The 21,907-nt window shown below is 34.3% G+C and overlaps 1 protein-coding gene across 2 annotated transcripts in view; it reads left to right on the forward strand.

The window, feature by feature from the left end:
• The window catches only part of CDH7 (cadherin 7), a 79,039-nt gene extending 74,470 nt beyond the window's left edge, over positions 1–4,569 (forward strand). For both annotated transcript variants that reach the window (XM_054191173.1, XM_054191174.1), the window contains one exon: positions 3,786–4,569. In XM_054191173.1, the coding sequence (XP_054047148.1) occupies positions 3,786–4,279 (494 nt within the window). In that variant the 3' untranslated portion in view covers positions 4,280–4,569. The remainder of the gene's footprint in view (positions 1–3,785) is intronic.
• Positions 4,570–21,907: the final 17,338 nt, after the last annotated feature.

Raw genomic sequence — 21,907 nt, forward strand, 5'->3', positions numbered from 1 at the left:
GAACCAGGCCTAGTCATAAGGTTCTTATTCTCTAAATACGTAACGTGTACAGCATGTGGCTATGTAGTATGTGTGAGTTCTGGTCCAGCACTTTTAAAAGTGATAAATCTATAACTGTTTTAATTTGGGGGTACCCAAATTAAGTCATTTAAAATGTAGTTAAGTAATGCAGAAGCTGTTTTCTGAAAGTTATAGGGTCACTCAGTGTGGGCATCTAAAGGTCACAGTCCCTTGCAAATATCAATCCAAATGGATTAAACAACACATATATGAAGCTTGTTAAGTGGGAATTAAATGCAGGTTTCCTGAGTCTTGGCCTCGATAATCCCCAAATCTCATCTGACTGTACTGGCAACTTCAAGGTACAACTAAATAGGTTATTAGGGTGCTGCTTAGATGGCTGAGGATTTCCAATCTTCAGCTTTATGAATCATGACACACCTAAGGCATAAACCAATGTGCAGATTTGTTTGCAGCTGATGCGGCTTATTGCTATAGTAAATGCCAGGCTTAGGGATATAGCGTATACACTGCATGATAATGCTTGCGATTTAGCTCTGTCCCTTACTGTATAGCTCTGCACGTAGTCTTCTCCCTCAGGTTGTCTCAGGGCTTTTATGGCTTTCTTCCATTTATGTTGCAATTGCCTTAAGTATAAAAGGAAAGATTAATACTAAAACAGAGAAACATGCTCAGGTGACCTAAACCTGACTTTTTACCAGATCATACCAAAATGGAAATTTCTTGATAATTCCACAAAGCACACTTCAAAATAGCAAAGCAAAAATCCGCTTTTGTATTCGAAGGTGTTTGTTTGAAGACTGATTTAGGTGGACTGAAACTACTGACTCTAGGGTAAAACTACATATTACCACAGCTAATATAAACACAAATGACATTTTCTTTTGACTATTGTACCTGTTACACAAAATCAACATTTTTAGCAATTTAGGTAAATCAGAACAAAAAGGTTAGTTTAGATTGATCTTCATTAGTTCTGATTATAATAATTAGTTATTTCTAATATCAAGTGGTTTATTTATTTGTTAAATCACATATGAAATCAATATTGCCATTTCATTTCTTCAGCATGGGTTCGGTGTACCAGCATGGAGCCCAAAGTAGTGGCCTCAATATGCCATACATATGGCTCTAAAGCTTTTCCATTCCATTATTTCTTTTCTAAAAAGCATAAAATTAGGTTTTGTAGATGTTCAGCCAGTCACTAATTACTGACTTAATCTCTACTTAGTGATACATGTGGGAAAAAAGTAAAAAAACACCATGACTTAATGAGAAATGGAGAAGCTTTAAAACAATTTTTACTTCATTCAGGTATCAGTGAAATTTGTTTGGAGCTTGTATTTATCTCTGCAGTTCTAGCCATACAGCTACAGCTTTGTTCATTTAGAGGTTAAACTTTACTGTTCATAGCTGTTGGAAAGCCTAGAAATTAAGAATCTCATAAAGCCATGCTAAAATATTTAACCTTTAGAAAGATTCCATATTTTTCTTGACTTCAAGAAATTGTGAGATATAAAAGCAATACTATAAAAAACATTCATTTTATCTTGATTTCTATTGTACCTTTAGGCAGACCTGCCTACTAAGTTTCGTATTTTTCACTTATTAGCAGGTATTTAACTTTCAAAATGAAGTATGTTAAGAAGGACAGTGGTTTGGAAATGCATTTACACTGGAGTAAAGGAAATAATTAGCTGCTTACTTAGTGGCAATAAAAATTGTGGTGGTAAATGTTAAAAATAATAATTAAAAAGTTATGTCAATACCAATCTCAGCTTAAACGTATATTTTTACTGTCATCAAGTTAATTGTCTTTCACTTTAAAATATCTTTTATAATAAGGAAAAACTTTAAGACTGGCATGCAACTGTTGTCTCTATGATGACAATTTTATGTTCTCTGCTGTAGAATTTACAGCTCAATTTGTATTATACAAATATCAGAATGTTTTGAAATTTCACAAAAGCCACTTTAAAGGTCAAAATCTTATATTGTCAAACTGCTTATGTAAATATTGTTCAAAGAAAAATGCCGCAAACTAGTGGCTTCTGAATTCAATACATAAAGCATGAATGAGGGAGATGCCAGGGGCAAAAAAGTGAAAGCGTGATGCTGATGCTGCAGTAATATAGAGTCACCAGGCATCTGTTAGTAGACAGATCATTAAATGTGTGCCTCCTAGCTACTGGAAAAAAAAAAGGGAAAAAATATTGCTTAATATATTTGTCAAAAAGTTCAGAAAAAAATTGCACTTATTCCAGTTTTAACTTTAGACATCAATGGCTCCAAAGGAAAATAAAAAGAATTGCAGAAAGTTCACCTTTAAAGTAATTTTATACTTTAGCCAATACCAAATAGTACCATGACATCTGCAGATGTATGACACAGTTTTCTGCATGTACAGTCTCTGAAGGACTGGTTTATTCTAACCATGTGATCCCAATATAAATCATGCCTCATGATGACTAGATTGATATTGACTTTAAAAATTCCTCCATGAAAAGGAGGGCTTTCAAGAATGTCAGTCCTACATTATAAAATTTATGAAAGCCACTTTTGAGACTACCTAGGGAAGCCTAAGCTTAATTTTATCTATGTTAGCTTTTGCTTTTCTAGATGTTTACACAGTATTTAGTTGGCATATCAAAATACTGTAAGTAAAGATTGTAAACCTTAGACATATGAATGTATGTCACATATTCTTAAGTTAAAAAAAAACAAACATAAAATCAGGAAAGATTCATTGAATGTGGAATGACACTTACTTTTCAATGTACTGTTATTTTTATAGTCATAGTGACGTCTCCTATTTTCTAGGAGTATCATTAACACAGCAAATGTTATCCAGATGCTACAATACAGTATTTTTTTCTGGGATCTTTTTTCTGGGAGCATGATTCACGTTCCATCATGTCCCACAGATGGGTGCAATATTCATATTTCTAGTTCCATATTTTGTATGTCAACAATGATGTTTCTCTACAAAAACTGTATTTGAAGAGGAGACTTGAGTTAATTTCTCCCAGTTCTTTTGGCTGTCTCTGCAATTTAGTATTACCTTTCAAGCTGAAAGGAACTTTAAGGATTATGTTTAAAAAAATAATTACATTTCTAGCACTGGCTGATCCAATATACTCCAGCCCTAGCAGTTTACATTAGATGTAATTCATAAACCTGAAGTACAGTACTTCGCACTTTATAGGAAAATGAGGTCTTATATAGATACTTTTAATGCATGAACTAAGACAGCCTTATTTTACACATTGCTTAACAATTCAGTGTTCTCCAGTCTACAATTTTTTAATTTATTTTTTTTTTTTCCAGCAGAGTTTGGTCATATGCGTTAATTCAGTCACTTCCCTAACCATGGTTGTTAAATTCCATTCAGTTACTTATGAATGTGCTTTTATTGCTTGGATGATTAGGAGTTCAGGAAAAGGTTCTTTTTTTATTTCATGGCTGTGAGTTTGTAATAGTCAGACTGAACCGGTCTTAAAATTTATGTTTAGCGGACAGCATGAGAGAGAGAATTAGAGATGAAGACGTTAATCCAGAATGGTTTTGGAAATAGATTCTTTAAAGTCTGAAAAGCTTATGGTTTAAAAGCTGTTTCAGAAGCTGCTAGGTTTCAAATCTAACTGCATAAATTGCCTGCTATATCCTTGGGTCTTTGCCATATAAATTAATGAGTAGTTCCACCACTAGAAAAAAGTATGAGGAAACTTCAGCATTGCTAAAACTCCAGTCTTCCTGTGTTTCAGTTCTTGTCTTGCTGATTGTCACCATGAGGCGAAGGAAAAAAGAGCCCCTCATTTTTGATGAAGAGAGAGATATCAGAGAGAACATTGTCAGGTATGATGATGAGGGTGGTGGAGAAGAAGACACTGAGGCTTTTGACATGGCTGCCTTGAGAAACCTCAACATTATCCGAGACACCAAGACCAGAAGGGATGTGACACCTGAGATTCAGTTCCTGAGCAGACCGACTTTTAAAAGCATCCCAGATAATGTCATTTTTAGGGAATTTATCTGGGAAAGACTAAAAGAAGCTGACGTGGACCCCTGCGCACCACCCTACGACTCCCTGCAGACATACGCATTTGAGGGGAATGGCTCAGTGGCAGAGTCGCTCAGTTCTTTAGATTCGATCAGCTCAAACTCTGACCAGAACTACGATTACCTCAGTGACTGGGGCCCTCGCTTTAAAAGGCTTGCGGATATGTATGGGACTGGCCCAGACTGCTTATACTCATAGCCTTGGAACCTTTCTCTGAAAATGCACTGAAGAATACTAAAACATTAAACTCAACCTTACAGACTGAAGAAAGTTGTAAATATTTCTCCATTTTTAACCTTTTAGGTTTTTTTGCCTTGCTGGAACATATCTTCATTAGACTTGTCCTAGGGACTGCACTGAACACCCAGAATATGAGCATTTGGTGGCATTTTTGATAAAATGAAATGCTCAGCCACGTTCAAATAGATAGCAACCCTCAGATACCTGCAGAGGCAACTCACTTTAAAGAGTATGTTATGCACTGTGACCTCAACGAGCCAATGACACTCTGTAAATGCCTTTGCAGTACCGCTATATCTAGAACACAGAGTCTCTGGTATGAGATAAGTGTAAGAAGAAACAAATTTACAAATATAGTATATCATTCAGTACAACACTGCAATATGTAGTATTTGCAGATGCAAGGTTTTTTTAATAAATTTTCTTTACCGTGTTGCATGCAGCTTGCTAGGCCAAAAGCAGAAGGACAGACATGAAAACAAACAAAAGCCCAGCAGATCTTTTTTTTTTTTTCTTCTCTCTGTTTGTTCTGAGAGCTATTTAATTAGAAGTCTCTGTAATTTTCTGGGTAGTTTTATGAAAAATTACTGTTTGTACAAAGATATTCCACAATGTTTGTTATCAACTTACTGAGGTAGTTTACAAACCACATAAAATGAGAAATATGGAGGGGTATTCTTATAGTTGAAAAGTTTTGCGATGCCCATGTAGGTATAGAAAAGATGTTGCTATCTATTTGCTATTTTTTATTCTCTCTTCTGATTTGTACAGGAGAATTTATCCTTTTTTATTATTATTTGTCATAAAGTGTTATATTTATTTTGGAGCTCCAATCTCCACTAAATTCAGGTCCATTTTACTGCCTCATGGTATTAGACTTGTCAGAACATGCTCATTTTTCTCCAGTCTCCGACAAATGTAGGAAATGAAGCACGGAAATGGAGAAATTACAATAAAGCAATCTCGTCCACCATCCATCTCTCAGAAAGGAGAGCAGCTACAAGGACATGCAGTTGTTCTTTTGAGCCATTACAAAGTCTGAGACATCTAAATAAAATATTTGTACATTGAATTTTTGGAAAGAAGACTACAGAGGTAGCTGGGAGTGTCTTTAATGCAAGATTTAATTTTCAAGGTTAAACATGCTACATGCTTCAAAGACTGTAAACACCTTACTTTTCTCCTTCCCCTTCTCTTTTGCTGCTGATGAATCACAGTAAAAGAGTCTTTTCAATTTCTTTCTTATGTTAAGCAATGTAACACTATTAACTCCAGAAATCATCTTTAGATCCTGCTGCACATGAATATTTTTCCCCAAAGGTGTTAACTCACTACACATAGTTTCTACGCTGGTTCAGGAGTGCCAAAACAGAAGGACAACTGCTGTTGGTTAAAATACTGTACAACTTTGAAGTAGGATTTCTTAGACTAAGACAAATTTTTTATGATTCTGACAATATTTATACTTCGTCTTTCATGATTTATTACTAGATAATAAGGCATATATTCCAGTAAAATAGTGTTTTTAAGTATTATTTCAGATAGTTTTGTTTTAGATAACCTGTAGATGAGTTCTTAAGTTAGACTATGTTCCTGCAAACTTTTTTGCTTGTACCTAACTTGAAACGACTTGACTTGCCTGCAATTACTGAGGCATACAGAACTGTTTGCAGGACTGTGTTTGTGAATAGAAGGTACTCCATAGAGGATGATGCTCACTCTAAAAGTACTTATTTCTGAAAGAAGCATCCTTGTACTAAAATTCGAACGTATGGGTGACACCTGGAAGATGGGAACTTATCATTAAGGCTTTGTAATTTTTGCAGCCCAGCATTATCAATTAACTATGTGAAAGTGGCCTTCAGCTCCATCAGAGGAATCAAAATAATTTTAATTATCTCCGACATATTTAATTTGAGTTACATTTTGGTAGACAATCATTGTTGCATAATTCAGTAGATTTGCTTCTAGTTGTATTAAATATATATATATAGGTATATATATATATGACACAGATTTTGTAATGGAACTGAAAGATATCGCCCATGACTTTTAGTCATACATGTAAGATTTTCAATAAAAAAAAAATTTAAAAAAAGACCAAAATGAACCATGTGTATGCAATTTAATGACAGCAAGATATGCTGCAGGAGCTAAGCAGGTATTAAATCAGCAAGGTGCTGAGACAACAGTTTTTTAATAATCTCCTTGTTGTTTGTGGGAAGATAATTCATGCATCTGGATTAAGATGTCAAAAATGCTGATTTTAGCACATAAAACTCAAAGGAGATTTAAATGTGGTTTAGAGTAAACAGCATGATTCCCTTGCTTTTCCACCTTCAATATCTGTAAAAAACTAAAAGCTCCCCTGTTATGAAACTATGTTCGGGTTTGGGGTTTTTTTGGTATATTTTCTATGGAAAGAAATATGCTTTATTCTAATGCCATAAAAACTCTTGCGTAAGTATGTTTTCTGTTGCACTGTTCTAAAATAATAGAGTAAATTTATTGTTACATTATATATGCTTACCTATTGATTATATTACTGCAGTAAGAAAGAAAGGTGGAAATCCCTTATGTTTGATGACATGTTACTGAAGTATATACATGTGGTCTGCATTATACACATACTATATAATGCTCTTCATAAATTACCAGTACTATAGATTTTCACAGCGTATAATCTAGTTCAGATTCTTTCTTTGAGTATTATTTACATTCCATAGCCTAATGCCATAAAGTATACTCTACTGACTAAATAGCGCAAAACATAAGAAAGATTTTATCTGTCCTGGAAAGGTTATGAAATTATTTGAGTAAATGAATTAGAAAGACCTTTTAAAAATACTTCCCATTTTATTTATTTATTTAACTCTCTGAAAAGCTCCGGTATCTAACTAGAGGCTACAAGTCCTCCTTAAAAAGTATGTCAAACATTGCAACCACTCCCATCTTATAGTGAAATTCCAACACCTCTTCTCTTCCTCCATATGATAATTGAATTGGCTTATTTTAAAATGAGATTTCCAAGCACCTTGAAAAGTGTGTGCTTTTTAGAGTGCTACTAAAAAAAATCTACGTAAAGTTAACCCATTTGAAGAAGATTTAAGGCAAGACTCGTTACTACTCTTTGACCAGTGTAAAATCTGAATTCAACAGAGTTAAATGGAGGACATTTTAACTTTTATTTTTTGTTCAAAAGAATAAACTGAGTGTACTTATGCTACTAACTTGTACCCCTACTCAGACATAGCATAGGCCTTTCTAAGCCTACTAATTCTGATGGTAGGTTAATACAGTCACTGCAGGACCCATCAAATTTGGTGATACCAACGAAACCTCTCCTTCCCCCTAACAATTAAGGGGAAAAAAAATTGCTTCCTTTTTACTTGTTGTTTTCTTTGTTGTTTTGAAAGAGGGTGTGAATTCATAGGAATTTCTCTTTAAAGTCAAGGTCTATTCTCAGTGATATTGTCCTATTTACTCTTCAGGTGCTGGCACTCATATTTCCTGTCTTTTTTTTCTTTTTAGAAATTTTGGATGAAAGCATGTTATGAAATACAAACTGTCAGCATCTTATTTTTATGAACAAGTACTCTTGTATGATATAAAGAAAAATATTAGTTTGTCATTCCGAAAAAGAAATAAATATACTAAAAGCGTACAATTACATTGACTTTTAGGATCATTAAAGAGTTGAAAAGTGAAAGCAATTACCTATATCAAATCTAGTACTACATTCTTGGTTGCAGCCTGTTTTGTGGCTGATTTTATTTTCCTATACATAGATTTTTTCTCTACTTTAGAACCTATGTAGAGTAATACTTGTTTGAGACAATGTTGTGTTCACTTCACTAGTGATAGTTAGACGGGATCAAGTATATTTTTATTGGTCTGTGATTCTAAAAGTGAATTGCAAAAGATAGACATGTAATTTTATTTATTTAACAGAAACAGGAAAACCTGCAATATAACCAGAGGTTTATAAGTTGCAGTCTTAATTATGGCATCACTAAGTTTCCCAGATATGTGTTTCCCAGTACCATTTCTTCCACTCCACAAATTCTTCCTCTGCTCCGTATCAACGCAGCTAAAAACGTATTGTCTGGTTTACTGAAAAATTTTTTGTGGATACCTACCTGCAGTTTTGTTCTTAGAATCAGAGCACACAACAAGAATAATCTGTTTCCTAGATGAAAGGAATGAAAAAAAAAAAAAAATCCACATATGAATGCTATACTTTCCTTTGCTACTATAGGGTATAATTTCTCAAAAAAAAAAAAAAAAGACAATAAAATTTTAATGTGATACATAAAATCTGTGAAAACTTAGATCATATAATGGCAGACAGAAATATATTGGTCGAGAAAAACTTGATTTACCTAAACATTATATGAGATAAGATTGTCATGGAATCTTTATTTATCTGATCAAACACAACGAAAGCATAAAACACCATAGGAATTTCTTGGAAAACAGAAGAATCTGATTTGAAGCCACAGTGGTGTATCACATACATGCTTCTTCTCTTATCTCATATGTGAACTCATATTTCCTAAAATTATATGTATATTTAAACATTCCACCCATATACTATTTATTTCAAAATACTGTATTTAACTAGGGAGTATCTGAAATAATTAACCCTACTCTCAAAAACTTTGTCCGTCCCCATTAATGTCTGATGTAGAAAAATATGATTTAGAATCAGGCAAAACTTTTAAGATTGACCCCACAATAAAAGCAAATTGTTTTCAAATTTTGACTCAAAATAGTTTAGAAACTGTTAGAAGTGTTGCAAGGACTGCTATTTCCACAATGTTTTAAAGCCATAGGTTATTTTATAATAAAAATTTTATCATATTGAAATTCCTATTCCTAGAAACGGCTTAAATTTTAACGGAGTTTAATATTTGGTTGATTAACTAAGTTCATAAATCTATTGTGCATCATAAAAGCAAGCTGAATACTGAACCAGGACTAGAAAAAAGTAACGGATTCATTTTCTCCTTCAAGTCCCCACCATCTCTGCCAAAGTCAGAATTTTTTTCATTGTACATCAAAGCAAAATCACGTTGAGACCAAGATAGAAACAGTAGGGAATTTGATCTTGGTCTCCTCCTCACAAAAGCTAAAAGACTATTTACTAGGTCATTCTATTCAATTATTCCTGTCTGATGATCACTTGACTCACTCATGCTAACTGACACCTGTGAAGTTGCTGAGTTTTTTTCTTTTTCTGTTATTGTTAAAACTGGTATTCTTGGTGAAAAGCTTATGTTTGGATGCCTTTTTTCATTGGATCTTTTGTTTTTCTTTTTCTTTGGTAAAAAACATACCAGCCAGGTATAAACTGACTTCTCTTCCATTTTGACTTCAAACTCACCTTTTTCTCTTACGTTAAATAGCACAAAAGAAAGTCCTGAGATGTTCCTTCTCTTTGATGTCAAGGAGCTATGGAGAAAAAGCTAAACATAACATCAACAGACTACAGTGAAACTAATCTGTCACTTTAAACATGAGTTTACAAACACTATAGTTAAGCTGTCATTAACACTATTCAGATTATCACATGGGTCTAATCTCACAACTTTAAAATATACTGCCATTTTCAGGCACTACTATCAGTAATTTTTAGACATTTAGCAAAATCAAATTTTATAATGGGAAAAAAAGCACAAGTACAAAATGTCCCTATGTGCACTGACTTTTAATGCAGTGTTTTAATTATTGCTCTACCTTAGTACTCCCTAATACATTGATAGCTTTTCCTCTCATTGAGACTAACTACTCATCAATTAGGGTAAATGTGGTATTCAGCCAGATTTTCAAGCCACATTAGACCATTCGAGTCTGACAAGAATGGTCAATCTGAATTTTAATGTCCTTATATTTCCTTAATGATCAAAATATCCTTTATTATCATCACACAGTTGAAACTGTGCGGAGAAATAACTGTTTACTGATGCACCTAAATGCCCGGAGAAATCCCGATCAAGTTGAATTACTTGGCAGATCTCCCTATGGCTTTCAAGAGGTGTCAAGATTTACACATTGTTAGGGGAGGCTGATAAATCACCACTTACAGCATCTAGATTGTTAATTTGAGCTAGATACCCTTTCTTTTTACACAATTTCTTCTACTGACTTTCCCTTTCTAGAAGCCACAATCTGTGTATTTTAATGGTAATGCAAGTAGCTTAATAGGGTGTTTTTAATGGCATAAACTACTTACTATCAGCGTAGTACACATAACCTTGCTGTAACAAATAGTACCCTTGCTCACAAAGATAATTTCTGTGCACGTCTGTCTAAATATAGACAGTGTTACAAAAGGTTTACACTTGATGAAGTACCACTGGTGAAATATTAACTAGAGAAAAAAAAGTATCTCTTTCTCCCTAAAATTAAGAACGTATAGAATTTCCGAGCTATAAAAATCAAATTATTATATCTTTCCTCAGACTGTGTAACCATCTGGAGCTTAGCTGACTTCCATGACTGTAGACACAATCCAAATGGATCATAATCTTCCTGTTTTGGAGTCTGCTATCTCCTTCTTGCTTGAGATTTTATTAACATAGAAAGGGGCCTGGGCAGCATAATGACAGAGAGATTAAAAGTACCGAGTTTTTCCTGGTGCTTTTATTGGTTCATACATGACCCAATGATGTGAAAAATAACATTTTACCAGATGCTACTGGAATACAATTTCCTCTGAGCTAATAATGTTTCCGTCCTGCAGATCAGTATCTTCCAACAGTCTACAGTACTTGGCCTGGTCTCATATTCTTATTCAAATATAAAGAAGGAACTATTAAGGAGAAAGATTAAATATCTAAGTGACAAGCTTAATAAGAAATTTTCTATTCCTCGAAACATTATGTTTTCCTAGTTTATGTGTGATGAACACATGAATGGAGCTCTCATAGGACATACAAGGTGTTGATGCAGTTACTATTTCTGGGGTGACGTTTGTTCATATTTTTTTTTTCCCTTCAGTTTTCCCTTTTAGTAGAGCTTGACTGTGACATATAGAAAACTACAGCAATGAAAAAATACAGTATATTTACCTCCAAGGACACTGTGAAGATTCAAGCAATGTAAAAAATAATTTCTTTAAAACAGATTAGTGAAAAGATGAACTCTTTGTCTCCCTCTTTCTCTTCTTTTCTCCCCTTCCATCCTCTGTAGCCTCAAAGATGATATATGACACTAAAGCTTTTGCTAATATATCATTTTGTTCTTTTGGCTACACATTCGTTATCTTTTTTGGTAGTCACATGTAAAAAGCAAGTGGCGAACAAGCCAGTGTCAAAGTTAGAGCTTGGGAATTAGGAAGAAGATGTAATAGTTTCCTACTCTTTTTATGACCTTGACAAACTGGCTTTGAGGTAGAGCTATGATTTATCTTTCAGTGTAAATTATTATATGATTACCAAATAAAAGAATATGAAAAATTGATACTTAGTAACATCTGATCATGAGAAATAGACTAATATATTATGTATGACATAATTTCCTACTGTGGCTTAGCACAGGTCAATATACTTTATTGGGACTCAAAGATTAACATACACCATCTTGGCTCATGCCCAAAGCACTTTCATGAAGGGATTTTAATTCAAATAGCTACTGTGAAATGCAGGGTTATTTCAACATTCAAAAGCCACAGCTCCTTGGAAATAAACAGAGGTAACCAACAATCAAGATTTCTTGTCCTTCGGGGAACAGACAGATATATACAGAGAAGACAGGAAGGGGAAGCTTTTACAATTTAGCACATGTAGTGAATATGTATGTAAATCCAATTGACTACAACTGGAAGCAAGACAGAAGCAGAGGAGGCATCTTTCAATGGCATGCATTCTAATCAGTCTCCTTTAGCCAATTATTGTCATCTGTATTGAGTTGTCTTACTTTAGTTTGGCCTTTGCGTACTACAAAAAAACCAACCCAACTTCAGAAACTGAAAAGATTTCTGTTGTCTTCTGGTGAATTTGCATTCATGAAGAGGTAAAGCAAAAATGTGTTGTTATGTATTTGCTTTGGCTGACTGTCAGTCTGTTCTCACCTACAATATAGCTAAGACTGATGGTATTCAGAGACCATGCTGAATGACAATGTCTTGTTGTCCCATTCTTCATCCTTTCCTGTATACATCCACTGCTCATCTCTTTCACCAGTTGCTATTTCCTAGAGGAAAGTTTTATCTTTTTGAATTCTTTCTGTATTGTTCTTCATATAATTGGTCGCAGGCGATGATTAGACCTTCTAAACAGAACAGCAATACTACCGTTACTACTACTACTAATGATACTGCTGAAAAGAGACATTGCATCAGAATCAGAATATCAAGTTATCTGACCAGCTGTGTCACTGATCTTCTCTGTGACATTGTTTGATTCATCTTCTTTGTCGTGTGTTGATATAAAGACCTGAAGAGGAACAGAGAGTTTTCAGTATTTTGGAGAATGAAAATACTATGGTAACATCTACGTAATAAGTGTTTGTTTGTTTGTTTATTTGTTTTCTCTTTTAAATTGAAAATATGCAGTATACTGCTGAATAGAATTCAGTCCTGGCATAAGCCTGGAGTAAATTATTCCTGAGCCAACGCCAGCAACAATGTAATTTCAGTGTTGTACACGTGATGGAAAGGCAGCATCAAGAGACAACAAGCATTCCTGAAAATGATTTGGCATTAGGAAGGCATACAAATGCCATATGATAGTCATACCAGTGGGATGGATGCTGAAGAAAAAAACAAAAATAAAGGCTGCCAATACTTTCATTTCATACATCTTGGGTTCCATAGAGTTTCAGACAAAGAAAGAGAGGTTGAATTAATTTGCTTATTCATTCTGTCTTTGAAGTAAGTGTTCCCTCAAATCCACAATGAAACAGTGGGATACAAATATATTGGAGGACTAGTATACTTTGTTCTGTTAAAACAAAGGTAAAAGAAAGCTTCATGTCCTTCTGCTGAGTATACATGTAATAAAGACAAATACTTAATTGATGTTTTAATACAGAAGAAGCCATATTTGCAAGTAACCAGAAAATGTTTTGAACATGTATATTCTCCTCAAATAATTTACTTTGACAGCTGAAGCTTTAAAAATCCATTCCCAAAGTGAAACATATATCTTTGTAAACCCTATGGTTTAACTAATCTGAGATTAATAAATATAAACTTTATTGACATGGAAGCTCCATCTGGGGAGGGAAAATTAATTCATGCTTCTTGCCTTTCAGTCATAAAAAACCTCAATGATTTTGTACATTTAAAAATCTGTCCTCCTTTTATAAATGAGAAATTAAAGGCTCCCTCACTAGTGAGTTGTATTGGAAAAGTTGGAGAAAAGCTAGTGGTCTTGAACAGACTACCTCCTTGAATAATATCTCTAAAGTTTATCTGCCACGTGCATCAGAAATCTTCACTCTGTTAGAAAACCAAAGTGGAGGCAGCTCAGGTAAGCTATCATCAACTTCAGTACCAAAACAGGTTTTGCTCTATTACTTTATCTCTGTAATTTTATGGTGGATGGAAATTATATAAACCAATTGATACAGACAAAATTGATACATTATTAATTTTAAAGATGATCATACTGTATAAAAATAATCTGTGTGAAATAATTTATCAATATTAAGACCAACAAAGTTGGACTGCTGTCCTGGTTTGAGGTAGAACAGAAACAATTTTCAGTAATTTTACTTTTCAGTTAAGTCTCTTCTAACTTTTGTCTGAAATGAGTGGCATATTTTTCAGATAGTGTTTGCTTCCAGAGTGATAAGACCTGATGTTTATAGTTAATACCAAGAAATGGTATACGGAGAGGTTCTTGCTTATACTTATTGGTATGAGAACCAAAGCCAGCTAACTTTGTTATGTGCCAAGTTGGAGGGTTGGAAGCAGAAAGGCATAGAGGTGTCACAATGTGTGGGTAAGAGTGGATAGGATAGGTGATCCAAAACAGACCAACAGGGTATTCATTCCCATTTGCATCATGCTCAGTATAAAAGCTGAGGGATCAAAGGGTTCAGTCTCTTTCTTCAATGGCTGGCATCCGAGGACGACTCTGTCTGTTCTTCTGCCTTTGACCCCGATCCATGCAGACCTGAGTCCCGATCTGGAATCCAGCTCCTGTGTGTTGCTGAGTCCAGTCTGGGACTTTCCCAGTGCTTGTCGGTGATGTGATTGTCATCCTGGGAGCTCGACACCACTTTTGTATATATTGTATATATTTCATTAATTTCTTATTATTATCTTTTCTTTTTATTATTAATATCTCATTAAAGTAGTTTTAGTTTTATTTTCAACCTTTAAGTCTCTCTCCCTTGTTCTCTCTCCCTTCTCTTTTTGGGAAGGGGGAGAGGTTACACAGAGCATCTGTCGTTTGTTTAGTGGCCAGCCCAGCTAAACCACAACAATTGCTCAAATTTTTTCTGAGTGAAGTAAAAAGGACGCCAATATTCTGATACCAAAATAATTTTCTAAAGTAAATGAAATCTCACAGTGCATGTGTCCCACTGTTTGCTTTCAACATGTTTAAATGAAAAAAGTCAGGGGAAGAGAAGACATAACAGTTTAAAGAGCTCAAAGAGGACTTTTTGTAACTATGGCAGCTATTTTATTTGTCATCCAGTAGCTCAGAATTTTGCAATATAGTGGCAATAATTTTGTACAAAAGCAGCAATGAACGGACCCAGAGAACAATGTCTTTCAGCGAATGAGGCCAGGTTCAGGTCTTCAAAGGTATTTAGGAACATGGTCAATGATGATGTGGTAGTTAAACACCTCTGAGAGCCAGGATCAGAAATTCTCTCAGATTCCCTCATATTCTAAATTTCCTGGAGACGAGACATCTGAGCACAACACTCTTTAGACATTGAAAAGTAACAAGACTCTTTACCTTAGGAAATCTAGATATAAGATATATAACTTTCACCTTTTCATATTTTTTTATTATAATGAAAGAGATCATACCAGTCCTTTATCTACAAATAACCAAAGTATTGCATGAAACCTTATCTGCACAATTCCCATAAAAACTGCATAACCTAAATTCTTTAGAAAGCTTCCTTAGTTTTTCTTGGGAATCTTTGGTATTTCACAATGGTCTTGTATAATTTCTAATTATTTTTCAGTTGCTGTGTCTTCTTTCTTCACCTGCTGCATGAAGAACCATAAAATAAATCAATAATAAAGCTTCTCTTTTTAGTATTTGTTGTTTTAATAGAATCTAATCTTTTGACAGTCAATATGAGAGGAAGTGTAAAATCAGAATATCTTGTGTTTAGAGGACTAGCGAGAGGCTACAGCCAACAGGCAGAAGAGTGAGTACGTGCAAGATGAGATGATGTTAGATTACAAGGATGCAACTTCAACCAGCTTAGAAACAGGACATCTTATTTACAATGGAGCGTATTCATCAGAGTTGTTAAGTATGCTGTAAGTTAAGTAAGCTGTTAAGTATGAATTATTAAACAGTGCACTTCAGAAAATATAATTGAACATGTGAGACTAAAAATATAAATTATAGTCTGCAAGCAAATAGATTTAACTTTCCCCTAGCTCTAAACAGATATAAAGTATAATATTAGCATACAATTTAAAGGTCAATAAGTAACGGCAGTCCATCTGTATTATGTAGGTTAGGCATGTTGGCAGCTTGAAAAATAAATGACTGGTCATGTGATTTTACAGACTTCTGTTACGCCCATACTTCTTCATCTTTCTCTGTTATTTTTCCTCTCCTCATTCCCCGTCACTTCTTCCCTCCTTTAATAAATCTATTTTATTATACAACCTCTCAGTCTCTAAAAGGTTAAGATGTACCAGGTACTCTCGTTATTTGAGTTGCAAAATTAGATTGCAGCATTGGGGTTTGTAATCCATGCTTCTGGTAGTGCTGCCTTCGAAATCCACCTAGAACAAAATTCTCTACCTGTGTTTACATGTGGTCAGGATTTTGCCAATTTCTTATAAAAGACAGGTGAAAGATGTAAAACCAAAACACTGCTTGACGTCTTCTCCTTCTACCTGTATGTTCTATGAATTCTAAAAGAAAAAAAAAATTCAAGAAACTGTGGTACTGTGGACAGTACTGAAGAAAGGACAGAGTAAGAAAAGGGACTTCATGTCTCAGGAAGTTAATAATGAATTAGGAAGACACCCCTACCTGTGTAAACTGAGTTGTGAGTGGGAAGGAGATACTAGTCAGTATTATTTGAAAGATATATTACTCTCAGCTGGCTATCGGGGAGCCTATGTCAAATGAATTGTGTTTTGAAACTAGGTCACAAAAAATAAATCTTCACATAATTGCTGACCATTAATTTAACACCTTTGTTGGCAGTCTCAGTAAAGACAAAAAGTACTGAATTAACACAGGCACTAAAATAACTGCTCTCTTTCCATCTGATTTCAAAATGTTCCCTTCAGGTCACTTTTTTTTTTAGTCACACTGGTGAAGAAAACTGGTATTAACCATCACAGAACGAGATCAGGAAAGCTTCATATATTAATGGACTGTTAATTCAGCATTTTTATAATAGCACTAGAAACAAAAGAATATAGTTGACTAAGCAAAAATAATTCAAGTTAAGGTCTTTCATAAATTTAATCAGCTGCCATGCTCAACTTTCAAAACTTCTAGCAGCTATGTTCAAATCAGGGCAAAAGTAATCATTAAACCAGGTATATATTTAGATAGAATTTCAATTCAATTTTTGATAAAGTTCCAGTGCCTTCTTTCTTACTTTTTTTTTTTTTCCTTTAACCTATAGGAAATTGCAGATGTTCACTATGTAATATTCTCAGTAAAATTCCGGAAGTAATAAGTAACATAATTATTAAACGCTACAATTTTATAGACATGTATTGTGAAATAGATATCATAATAACTTTAGGGACAAGATATTCTTGTATGTGGAGCTGGCAGATATCTCTACCAAATACTGAAATGAAACAGTAAAATAAATTCTTGTAGATCAGAAAGTGTAATTATACCAGAATTAGCCACAGAAAGTAATCTATGACTGACGTGTTGAAATTCAAGACAAAAATAATCCTCTGACATTTTAGTTTCTTACTTCTAATTGTTGATATTGACTGGCTTGAATGAGAAATGCAAGGATTTGAATGTGGAACAGAGAAAGAATTATTTTCTGTAAAAATGGTAAATTTGAACAAGATCTTTTATTCAAAGCAGAAGGGCGTAAGAACCGATATGGAAGAAGTACAAGATTTACTGAATGAAAAAAAATGATACAACCTCAAACATATCGAAAAGAATATTAAGAAGGCAAGCACAAAGTACAGAAAAAGAATCTGCAAGAAGCATGCCTACGACACCATTGCAAGGAAGTACAGAAACAAAGGGAAAATAGGTAAAATATAGTTAAGCTGAACTTTTTAAAGAAAATTACAACTGTCAGTGACAAAGACAAAAATAGAAAAGGGTCAGCAAGGATAGGAAAGAGAAGAAAAGTGATACTAATACATGCTCAGAAAGGAATAAATATCGAGGTCAATCTATTCTAGTTGCCAAAGGAATATTTTTACTTTAGATATTTATTGTTTTTTAAATGCGACTGCTATACAGAAAAAATAATGGTAATATACCATTAAAAAAAAAAAAAGTATGTGACAGAAATAAAGATATCTGAAATGGAAACAAACCTTAAGCTGCATATTCTGACAAAATCAGGATAGTCCATTAGTCTCTATCCCTGAAGAATCCATTCCTTAAAAGAATCACTAGTTGAAATTGGAAGTCCATTGCTAGGAATGAATGATGACAATACTCTCTGCATGGAGAACAGGAAATACAGCACTGTATTTACATCAGAGCCATATACATAATAGCTCTCAGTGCTGCATAATGGCTCAGAACTTATTTTGGAGAAAAAATTACCAAATCCATGGAACTCTGCAGACCCTTGGGTAAGTTACAAAATTGTATTAAAGAGATAGCACATAAGATTCACTTCATATAGATATCTATTTGCAAGTACACATATATGTATATTTTCTGACAGCTGATCTATTAGACCATCACAGTCAAGTCAGTCCAATCTATATAGACTTATAAAAGCACTTCATACAGCTCCCTATAGAAAATGATATTTCAAATAGACTTATATTAATCAGAAATTGTGAATTGCTAGGTAACAGGAAAGCGACACAAGTTACATCAAATCAGACTGGAAAGATATTAGATAGTGTTTTTCCTAGCCATTATTCTTGGAGTAGATTTTTTTTAATATTTTCATTAGAGACCTTCATGCAAGAAGTAAATGTCTGCTCTGAGATGTGTAGGTGATACGAAGTGGAAAGTATTGTCCATACTCTGGAAGACCAAATCAATAAGTTAAAGAATTGGATGAACTTGTGGATTAAAGCAATAGAAATTACAGTAAATTTAAAAATAAAAGTGCAAAGATATATACTTCAGGATTAATGAGAATTTGAGACTATAAATGTAAACTACATCAACTGTATGTGATAAAGGAAAGGAGAAATCTGAATACATTGTTGAATAATGGGTTGACAGTATGATGTGGCTGTGAAAATGCTAATGATACTCTGGGATGCATCAAGCAATGTATTCTCAGTACAGACAGGAAAACATTCCTATTTTGTGACATATTGGCAGGATCTTGCTCAAAATATTCTATACAGAACTCATCTGATAATGATGAAATCAACCTGAATTAGGTGCAGAAAAAGACTATAAAGACGACTACAAGAATGGACAAATCCCTAAGAAATCATGTTAGAAGAGACAGCAAAACAAATGTTGAGAGACGATTACTTTCTCTGTAAGTGTGCAAATATAAGAAGGACAAGAATGATCTGCTTTAGAAGGCAACGCTATGCATGTTTGATAATCTTTTCAGTGAAGAAATTTTTCCTAATATCCAGTCTAAACCTCCCCTAGTGCAACTTGAGGCCTTTTCATCTCATCCTGTCACTTGTTACATGGGAAAAGAGACTGACCCCCACGTTGCTACAACCTCCTTTCAGGTAGTTGTAGAGAGTGATAAGGTCTTCTCTCAGCCTCCTTTTCTCCAGGCTAAACAACCCCAGTTCCCTCATGAGACCTGTTCTCTAGACCCTTCACCAGCTTTGATGCCCTTGAACAATGAAGTCTTTGGACAAGGGCAACGAAGTTGGTGAAGGGTCTAGAGCACAAGTCTTGTTCATTGGGGCCTTAAAGCAGCATTCTGCATCTCTTACTTGAATGGGTATAAATCTGATTTGAGATTAGATGAAATTCATGTTCTATTTTAAAATTTAGGATTGATATTATAAAGAACCAAATTCTATCTGTTAAGAGTGTCTTAAACTGCATATGCGTATACCTACAAAATCACTGGGTTTAGTTTTGACTTTGATTTATCTTTTTTTTCCCTTTACTGATATTTATCTCTCCTTTCGCAGTTTCTGTCATTTCTGGGTGAATATCTGAAACTACCTGTTATTGTTCCCCTGCTGTATGTCACCCAAGACCACTTTCCCAGTACTTAATTGGGAAAAGACAGCTCACCCTGGCATGCTCTAGCCTCACAATATTTGCACACAGGAGTCTTTATCACTCAGTTATCATGCCTGATGCTGCTCTACCTATCACTGTACAGGAAAGAGCAAGAAATTCAGAAGATATCTCCAGTATTTTTCTGTACAGTGCTCCAGAAAACAAATGGGGAAAAAGTAAAGAGGTTTTGTTAGAAAAAAAAGAAAAATCATAAATTGGGATTAAGCAAAGGGAAATTCATATTTTTAATACTGAGGAGGATATATAAATCTTTCATAATTTCAATCAGAATTTTTAATATTTTTATATGCAAAAATAAACAAATGTATAGAAACAGGCTTATATGAGAAGATTTTTTTAGTTTCTTAATCTTTGTCTTCTCCACTGCTTTCTCTGCTCTACCATGACAAGAAACTAGTAGGAAATTGTAGGTTATATCTTCTCAATTCTTTTGTTGTCTGTTTTAAAGCAATGTTTAGTAATTTATACATAATAGCTTTACAAAGTACATATTTTTGAAATAAATATCATTCATCTACAGAAAGCAGAATGCCTTATAATATTAGATTCACTGACAGCTGAATCATGCTACCTTTAAATCATTAATGCAATTGTTTCCCCTAATTAGGGAAAGGTCAGTGTAGAATAAGAGTAATAATCACAGTGATAAAACTTTACGTTATATCATGTATTGTGTGTGAAGAATTCAAAGCATTTTTCAAGCTTAATAGAATTCAGCCAAGTATTAGAGGTCTATTTACACAGAAGAAGCTAAGAATCAGGGCACAGACATTTTAAGCGACTTACTCAAGGCCACACAGCAATTCAATTCCAGTAACAAAAATAAGATTCCATAATTTAAGTCTCCTTTTTTCCTAGCTAGACCTCACTCCTGCCAAGCACCTGTCTTATAGACAAATACCCTTGGTCTCTATGGCGAAGTGAGATGAAAGGAAATGAAGTCACCTTGTGTGATTTTATTAGCTGACCTGTCTTGATGAAATATTGAATGCTCTAAAGATGGTGCATAGAATTTATCTTTCTGGTCCTAAATATGTTAATAATATTCTTTTACTCTTTATTCTGTAGAAATTTTGGGTATTGTTCTATTGCCGCAGAAATGCGGCAGTGTCAGTGGAGGTGCATCCTTATAGCACCATCTTTTGCAGTTGGGTAGACTTAAGGGTAAAAAAGAGCAGATGTGATAGAAAAGGACTGACTGCATTAACAGCTTAAATAAAAAGTAAATGGCATATCAGACAGAAATGTGAAGGAAGTGAAATACCTTCTATCTAAATATACACATGCAGTCGCAGCTGTTTCCGAGGTAACACAATGTGCCTTTCTGAACAGTAATTCCCAAAAGCAGGTGTAACTTTCAAGGGATGAGTCAGTGCAGAAAGACATTCAGACCCATAACATTTCTAACACCAGCAGTCAGTTATTTTAGGTGAATTTTTCCTTGTCACAGGCTTTTATATAATCACTAGCAAAAGTTTGCCAGGAAAATAAGCGCAGTCTTCTGGCAATCTCTCTCTCTTCCTGCAGAGTGATCTTTGCTTCTGTATGTTGGCAAAAACAAGAACAAAAATAAGTTAATAAGAAAGTCAGGAGGAGTAAGAAAGAGTATTTGATTAAGGCTTCACTGCCTGACAGAACAGCTGTCTATAAATCTTTTGCGCATCTTTTACCTTTGCGAAACTGGGCACTAGCCAGTAGTGTACAGTGCTCTGTAGGCAGGGAATCCAATTCTCTACTGCCTGAAGCCTGTGTAGTTTCTTATAGCTTCTCAGTGTGCATGTGAAATACCACCATTCTGATCATACTCACACTTTTTTTGCAGACAAGATAGTGATTACCTAAGGCAGTGTGGAATCAGACCAAGAAAGACAGGGAAGAGGACTATTTCCTTATGATTGATATTTAACTGAGAAAATACAGAATAATAACGAACACATGCATTTTCATGAGCTTTCACCTTTTTTTCCAGTGTTTGCAATAGCATTAATCAATTTTTAGTTATGAATTCAGGCAGGTG

This window comes from Rissa tridactyla, chromosome 2 (genome assembly GCF_028500815.1).
Source record: "Rissa tridactyla isolate bRisTri1 chromosome 2, bRisTri1.patW.cur.20221130, whole genome shotgun sequence".
Lineage (NCBI taxonomy): Eukaryota > Metazoa > Chordata > Aves > Charadriiformes > Laridae > Rissa > Rissa tridactyla.